At 37.1% G+C, this 9,055-nt stretch overlaps 1 protein-coding gene across 4 annotated transcripts in view; it reads right to left on the bottom strand.

Annotated features, from left to right (window-relative positions):
- LOC106877732 (uncharacterized) overlaps positions 1-4,550 on the bottom strand; it is a 195,289-nt gene extending 190,739 nt beyond the window's left edge. The window contains exon 1 of one of the 4 annotated variants that reach the window (XM_014926720.2): positions 4,405-4,550. In XM_014926720.2, coding sequence (XP_014782206.1) covers positions 4,405-4,434 — 30 coding nt within the window. In that variant the 5' untranslated portion in view covers positions 4,435-4,550. Of the gene's footprint in view, positions 1-38; positions 334-4,404 lie in introns of those variants that run through there. The other 3 variants (XM_014926715.2, XM_014926708.2, XM_014926711.2) reach the window with 3 other exon arrangements.
- Between the last annotated feature and the right edge of the window lie 4,505 nt (positions 4,551-9,055).

Here is a 9,055-nt window from a genome sequence, read left to right as displayed (position 1 = left end):
CACTCATCTACTAACTGCGTATATGATCATGCACTTACTGATATTTTAAATACTTTGTTTGGAAAAATGGATGGCAAGGGGTGATCTTTCGATGGTCCATTAAAAGTGACGAAATGCTGGGAACACATTTGGCTATTTGCAGTGTAAACAAAGTCTTTCCTCACAAGTTTCGATCTCTGAAGCCAAATACGACGAATAGCTACGTTTGCAGGGTATCTATGTAGTGAAATAACTTTGCCGTCTACATTCTTCCCTCTATAGTGGCTGCATATACAGCAGTATTTGCGTGATTTGTTCGGAGACATATTAACCGGTCAGTACAGTATGTGAGTCGTTAGTCTGCGGAAGTTAAAGCAAGTCACTGAGCATGCGTACATGTCAAACGGGAGAGTTCCAATCAGGGGTGGATAACAACCTCATCGGAACCCCCTATAGCTTTGTTATCTTTCCACTCTACGGAATTATGAACTTTTTCGTACTATCATTATTGATTGAGAAAGTAAAGCATGCCATCAAACTGACACTGGAATACAAATATACGAAGCCCAATATATTCATCATGACTACCCGTCTGTTAAGGGTACACCATGCACATGCATCACAACCATATGTGTGCAACATGGTGATCTCATATCAAGATAAACAGCGCATGACCTTACAACCGGGGCCCAGTTAGAATTTTCTTTTTTTTTTTTTGATCTAATGTAAATCGAATTTATATTTTCATATATAACATATAAACATGTGCATGCTTTAGAACATTGTCATTTTATAAGATTTTACTGGCAAATTTTAAAATTAACATAGATATTTATTTACATGAAAGAAAATTACCGGAGAACTTTCATTTAACTCTTCCAAATCTTTCTGTTAAAACAGCAAAACTATTAGTGGGGAATTTGTTTTTATTACAGCAACTCGTCGCACACCACAAGGTTTAACGAAACCTACTGAAGCAAGCCAGCCAGCATTACTACGGGCGTTGGTGAGGCTAAGGATGTTGGGAAAGCCAAGCGTCCTTACGGGTATCACTTGACACCCTGGTGACAAGAACTTCGCGGTTAGTGGCCCAGCCCTCCGAACATCTTCAATGCCACAGGTTGGAAGAAATAGTTCACTATCAAGTCCCGATACTTCAGGGTTTTCTTCCGTTCGGCTACGGAAGCAGTGACCCTCCCATTAACTGCTGCATCCAGGATGTGGGAGGAAGCAAAGGAGTCGCAGACTGTTTCATCTCAAATGAGGTACCTTCCTCTAACCCAGGGACAGAGGGTAAGATTATCTGGTCTCTTTCCATCACTTCTGGATAACCCCGACGGCTCCAGAACAGGGGATATTAATCCGACCCAGGACCCGCTTAATCATTAGGTTTAGCTCGGTGTGGCGAGTGAAGGTCGAGTAGCCCATCCTGCTCAAGAGGTCCCTGAATAATGTTCATGAATGAAACACCCATGTTTCCAGGGGTGGATTATTCAAACCCCAAAGAATGCCTTTCAACACATGGCTATGATGCTCCTCCATTACTCCTCGTGATCAGAGATACACGCATTGTCAGCCAGTAAGTGACATGCTCAACCGTTTAAGGCCAAGTCACCAACAATCAAATTTGTGGTATTGAGCAGAATATTTCCTGTGGCCCATCTTTTATACCAAGACAAAAACATGTGATAACACTTCCAATCAGTTATGATCAGAAGCCACCAGAGTCACTGCCTGGTGGTGCATCAGGGAATTATTTTTATTATCATGTTATCGATTATCCTTTACTTGTTTCAGTCATTGTTTAAAACCTGTCGTTCTCTTTTACCGAACCACTAAGTCACGGAGACATAAAACAAATCTTCACTGGTTACCAAGCGGTGGAGATGACATATGCATGCATGCACGCACACAAACACACACACATACGACCTATACGAAGCGGGTTCTGCTGGTACATCGGCCCAGGTCCCGTGAATATATGTGTATTTGTGTGTAGATATATAAACGATGACCTTCTTTCAGTTTCCGTCTACCAAATCCACTCACAATGCATTGGTCGGCCTTTGGCTATAGCACAAGACACTATTTTATCAGGTGCGCTTGGTCCCCTTGCACCCTCTGTTTCTGAGTATATGTGCATTCATAGCACTTTATCCAGTCAAACATTTCAATTCTAATAGAACTTCTTTCTGCAAGTCATCCAAATAGTCTGTGGTCAACTTCTGTTTTAAGTTATTCCAAAGCACTTGAATTACTTAGAGATTTACAGTAAAAAAGATTCTGCCGAGGTCGACTTTGCCTTTCATCCTTTCGGGGTCGATAAAATAAGTACCAGTTGAGCACTGGTGTCAATGTAATCGACTTACCCCCGCCTTCGAAATTGCTGCCTTGTGCCAAAATCTGAATCAATATTATTAAACAAAATAGAAGTAAAAAGAGGTTGTGTGTTAAGAAGTTTGTTTCCCACATATTTTATTTCAAGTTCAGACCCACAACATGCTATTGTGTGATGTCCCTGAGTTTCTCAATTGCATTACCAAAATAAATGAAATTGAAATGATTAACATCATGGGGTCTAGCTCACTAGGAGCTTAACTTTACTCAAAATAATAATTTTATAAACTAAATTATTTCCCTGTGACATATAAAACTATATTTTTGTTTGGCAAAAGGCCAATTTTGTTGTTGAGTGGAAAATTAGTTGCTTGAATCGTTCGCACCAAATAACTGGAATTTTATGTTATCAACATCAAAACAACGCAAAGAAACGGGCAAATACCAATCAAGCATTTTTGACAACATTCATTCTGAAATGATCTAGCATTTCCATCCAGCTTAATGTGTCTCGCGAGCGTATTTTATCAAAACTTACGTTATTTGTACTGTCAGCAAACTATCTATATGGTATGGAACACTCAATAATTTAACAATTATATCAGATCTTAGATTAGGACTATTTATACGCCTACAAATTAGACAACATTTTCGCCAGGAAAGCTATTTAAAACGAAACAATTGCATTCGACAAAGTTTTACTTCAACACACTCAAACATTATGTAGCTCCATGCACAGGTTGTCATATTCGTTTGAGACTATTTCTTTCTCTTTTTTTTTTTTTTATTAAAATATGTATTTAAAAAATTGTAAACATTCGTGATTATACGCACGCACACACACACACACTGTTTACTCAGTTTGGTTAAGGTAAAGCCTTCAGGAAATATATCAATGTTTGATATCCATTATCTGATCTCATTAAATAAATATTGATTTTGATATTTCACTAAAAAGTGGGAGACAAACAAGTCTGCAAACAACACACTACGAATATGAAGAAAAACGTCAATAATCTCATCGAAGAGAAGTAGCAATTCTTCTTAATTTAGGTACAAGACCAACAGTTTTGATGGAAGGGGTAAAGTCGATTACATTAATCCAGTGCTTGAATGGTATTTTATTTTATCAACTTCGAAACCTTAGGATGAAAAGCAAAGTTGATCTCATCGGAATTTTAACTCAAAACGCTAAGAGCTGGAATCAATGGGAAATAATAAATACACGCTTATAAATGATGCACTGTTTTTACTTTTATGTCATTGAAGTACAATTTTGCCTGCCTTCCTACACACACACACGATTTCTAAAACCAGTCAAAAGATACAGGCAGTGATATATTGGTTAATAGAGCGGATGTATTATGAATAAAATACAATATTATATTCTGATATCATCTTTCATACTCTATGAAATCTCTACCCCTGGATGAAACCAATCGTTAAAGTGGCTTTTTTAAAAAATAATAACAAATAGTAACAACAGATCCTTTGACAGCCTTAGGACCACGCATTGGATCCTGGCTCTATAGGGAACAGAAACAAGAATCAGTAATGACACATACACACATACGTGAATACATATATACATACACACATGTATGTCTATATGTTTATTTATATAAGACACCATGCAGAGTTTCTGTGTGCGCGCGCGGCCTTCTTATACTTTAATCATGGAAATTGAAAACAACGCTAGGCTGATTATTGACACTAAAATATAAAGAAAGTAATTTTTAAAATGTCATTCGTTGTTATTTTGCAGACTATAAATTGTACTACTTGTGTAATCGGATCTGTACATTCGTTCATAGATCTTTTTGTCTGAGTAGTCCATGTGATAGATTTTATGAACAAATGTGTTATGTATGCTAAAATTTTCATACAGAAAAATAGGATGGAGTGAAATATCGTTCAAACGATAATTGGCGACGTTAACTACGCAAAATCTCACGAAGTTATGATTTAGAACGAAAACAAAGAAGTAACATATAATAAATAAAAAAAAAACACGAATGGTCCGTCATACTTTTTTTCATTGATTGAGACATATCTTTAATTGTCTTACATTTCATAAATCATACTCACATTGGCAACTAAATCCTCGTCATTAGACATGTGTTTTCCTTAATGTAACAGTCTCTTCATAAACTGATTTTTTTTCTGAAGTGAAGATTAATTTACGGCTGATTCTCTGGTCAAGTAGACTGACGAGTGTAAAAGTGATAGTAGTCCGCTTTGCCTCTTGGGTAGTCTATTTTGTTGCGCTTCCTCTAAGATCCTCTCAGAAGAGACAAATGAATTGGGTTACTTTTGCTTGCTTGAATTACGAATAATTTATTTTACCGTCAAATATTTAGTTTATCATATATGACATATTTGAATGTATTTTAGTAATCGTTTTTAGCTCGTGATAAACAAGTGGACCGCGAGTTTGTAAAAATAAATCCTTTTTTTTTTTTATTTCCATACTTCCGTATAAATAAAAACGCACTGTATAAGTAACTCCTGTTGGTGTAAGCATCCAAATCGACTGCAGTATATTAAATAAGGCCACGTCAACCTTGATGAAAAAGGGTGAATCTAAATACAAAAATACATTGTCTGACGCTCATGGTCAAAAGCAAAATAAAACAAGATATCGGCTCATCTATAACTTATTTATTTATTTATGATACATGAATATATTTCAAAGCTTAAGTTGCAATTTCGGAATGCTCTTTGAATTTCATTTTGATTACTCTGAAATATCTTAACAAAACGAGATTATCCCAAATTATGTTGCACCTAACCATATATTCTTTATGGAGAACGCATCCCTTGGAAATTTTCCAATGCTTTTTATTTAAATTGCACAAGGTCTAACAGATGCGTTCGAGACTTTTCTTCGCCAGGGAGGACTAATAAGATCAAAACATGTCTAGAGTTGTCAGTGTCTTTACTAAAACTCACATTCAATCTCCATTACTCCATTTATTCTTTAACCACTTAAAATTCCGGAGTTTACTAATTTGCCCCCTTTGGCAATAATTATCATTAATTATCTTAATCATTTTCCTCCTCATTGCGAGTACATGATTAACAATTCATTTTGACTCACTAAAGTGAGTATATTACAGACCTAGCGACCCTCAAAAACCAAAAGTCGTGAGAATTCGAACCTAGAGTTCGAAAAAGTAGTGAGACACCATCAAATTTCCTAGCAGAGCAGGTTTTAGTGTGAGCGTAATTGGGATTCTATGTCATGTTATATCTACAGTAAACAGAATGTACCCTTAAGGATTTTAATGTGTGTGTGTGTGATAAGAAAGAACAAATGTATATAATAAATATAACTCAAAGCTAGAGGCCAAGTTAAGAACAGAACCACAGAGTCAACTGTAGGATGATGCGAACTGGAGATGATGCTGCCGCATGCAGAGTGGTCTATGAGTAGGCTAAAAATGGACCTCGGGTTTTTAGACGTTATAAACTTTTGGCGGGATTTGTCTTTGGAGAAAGCGTGCGAAATTGCTTGTAAAAAAGCGAGGGCATGAGATTATGAGTAAAATCATGCGACTCACATCAAAGTCGTGGGACTTGGTAAGTCTGATGTTAGCCTCCACTTAACTAATCTTTTTTTAGCCATGTCTTCAAAACCATTTGTATTTCGAGTATTCATCCGTTAACTTTTTTTTATTTTAAAAAGTTATCTAATCTTGGTCGAATTGGCCCAACTCGATCACGACACCAATAAGCGTTCGGTAGGTCAGTAGAGTCAATCGATGAAGACTTTTGCAGAACGACTGAGTCGTCTAAATCCATGCTGGATGTTCATGGAATGTATAGTTAATGCAGGCATCCTTAGTCCTCTAGCAATGCCATGCAAAACGCACAAGCCTCTCTCTAATGATATCAGTGACTACAAGAAGGCTGCTGTACAGATTTTTTTAGGAAGTGGGGAGTCAGACTCTTTTTCCACGAGATATTCAGAACGGCCTGTAATATACAGGTGTATGCACCATCAAGCCTTGTTACCAGTTATTTGGTAAGTGTCCACAGTAGCGGAAGAAAATTGTTTTAAGATCTGAGAATGATGACTTCCGGAACACATTGTAGCCATCAAGCATAGCTATGCTTTTGCAAGACGATTTTTAAACTTTTTCTCTGGATGTGGTGTTGCTTCCTAAGATAGAGGAGTCTACGGATTTTAAAGAGTTTTGTTTGATTGTGCTTATTAAGCCCTCTTGATTAACAAATGCATTAAGCCTTGGAGCTATTGACATACAGGCAATATCTTCTGCCGCTTTCTCGGGGTCATTAAAAGAGTTATGGATTCGGAGATGATGCTTGTAAAGAGAACGATACCATCAATACAGTCTTCGTCTACTATTATTGTGGGATGTTGACGAGGGGTGGATTTTATTTGAATAAAGTAGAATTCTTAAATTTTGCCAAATAAAGTTCGAAGGACGTTTACTAAGTGGACGATAAGCAAGAATGGTGCAAATATATCACTCTGCGAGACACCTGTGTTGATGTCGAAGAAGTGATATCTTCATTAGCCCTTGCTTTCTTGAATTAATGCTGCTACTAATTCTTAAGGGACACTATAAGAAGAATTAGCTCCATTTTGCTTCTGTTTTTATGTAGACTGCCGTAGGTTTTAAGTCTGGTTCGTTCAGAGTGTATTAAGAACTAACATTAGACTAGTTTTTCTGAACCAGTTTTGGATTTTACGTAAGAATACTTCGAGTTCACGTTGTGTGCAGTTTAGTATTAACTTTTTGCAACTTTTTGCTGTTTCCATTGTAAAAGTAAAGACTTTGTAAATTTTAGCCAAGCCTAAATTAGCTTTCTGGGAAACTGGAGTCCACGATTTTCAGTTCACTTCTCAATTGGATTTTGATTGTATAATGCTCTACAAAATTAGGGAGGGTATCATCGAATGACCTTAGCTTTGATAACATACCGCCAGACTCAAGTTGGAGTAATTTTTCTTCATTCTCCTTTCTGATGCTGTGTAGAACATAATGAACGACCTATTTCTTCGTTAAAAATTGTCTCAGACTTCACGGTTAAATAAGAAACTTTTGTTTCAGAACATGACTGTTGATGCAGGTAAATCGATCTCTCCTGGCGACTTCACAAACATAATACTGACACACCCAAGTTGATCTGGATAAACTTACTATCTTGGAGCGCAAAATTATTCATCTGCTCTGGGAGAGCAGACTCGACATTTCTCACCAACTGAAGAAAACTAAATATCAGAATTTGGTTGGTGAAGCTTTCGTCAAAGAAAGATACAGTTTTCCTGCAGAATCAGACAACAGTTCATCATTTCAAGCTCATTATATACAAACCATTGTGGTTTACACAACAAGTGCAGGTCATAATCCTTTTGTGCTTTAGAATTAGTATCATCAGTATAAAAATGTTTCTGAAGTAGTGTCTTTGAAATTTGCAATGAAATTTTATGGAGCTAATATACGAACTCCCATTCATAGAGTCATAATGTATTTTTGACACAACAATGAAGCTGAGCAGATAAATATGTAGTGGTTTCATGCAGGCATAGCGTGGATTCGATTCTCGATAGTCAAATTTCACTTAACAGTTCAACAGCACTTTTCTCACGGTAAAACAATAGTTTTTCTGTGAGTGACACGAGTTACACTTGCCAGATGCCATCGCTAAGCAGAATAATATCTTTGCCACTTGACCCTTCTAACCTCTTCTAGGCCACCAAAAGCTAGAATAGTGACAACAGACCCCTAACGAAATCTATTGTTCTCAACAATATATCTATCCTTCTAGCTGGTTTTGGATAGTTATAAATACTAGAATTTGGTAAGGCAAAATCAGTTAGTGAACAGAGACCAACTAGAGTCATGACCACAAGCAGGCAGCCACTTGAGATCAAACGGCCATAAGGAGAAAGAAGGTTACAACCTGCCAACTCTGAGACACAACGTCCATCGACTCTATAACTTTCACTAACTCAATTTCTTGTCCCTTACAACATCATTCTATCACCAACCCACTGCATTGCCGTTACATTGGTGACACAAACCGTTAAATTGGTGACCCAGAACTACAACGAATACTATTTCCGTTACAAATATATAAACGACCTATCATTGACATCCATAGTGCATGGGGCACTCTTTGATAAGTTGAGAGTCACCGTACACAAAGGCACACCACTGTCATGTTTTGCTTTTGATATCTCGTTAACCAGAGAGAAATTGAAATTCTTAGACTTGGTCAATTTCATAGGGATGTTGAAGATAAGACAGACAGAGAAAAAAGATGGCTGTGGATGACTAAAAGTGATTTAAAACCGGAAACGGAGGCTCTAATCTGTGTTGCCCAAGAGCCATCACTAAGAACCAACTAGATAAAATACAGAATAGACAACACAGCAGAAAGTGATAAGTGCAGAATCTGTAGATAAAACGGTGAAACCGTATGGCATATTACCAGCCAATGTACGCCACTAGCCCAGAAGGAATATAAGAGATGCCACAACAATTTAGCCAGGCTTGTCCATAAGACACTTTGCAACAAGTATGAACTTGACAGAGCCAAAAAATTGGTACGACCACAAACATGAAGGCATCGTCGAAAATGGAAATGCAAAGATTTTAGGATTCAGTGCGACCATGAGATAGAGAATAGGAAGCCGGACATAGTCTTAATTGAGAAAGAAAACAAACTATGCTGGATCATAGATATAGCATGCCCAGCTGACAAC

The sequence above is a fragment of the Octopus bimaculoides genome, chromosome 3, assembly GCF_001194135.2.
Source record: "Octopus bimaculoides isolate UCB-OBI-ISO-001 chromosome 3, ASM119413v2, whole genome shotgun sequence".
NCBI lineage: Eukaryota > Metazoa > Mollusca > Cephalopoda > Octopoda > Octopodidae > Octopus > Octopus bimaculoides.
Note: the sequence above shows the minus strand (reverse complement) of the source record. Positions and strands in the feature narration are given on the sequence as shown.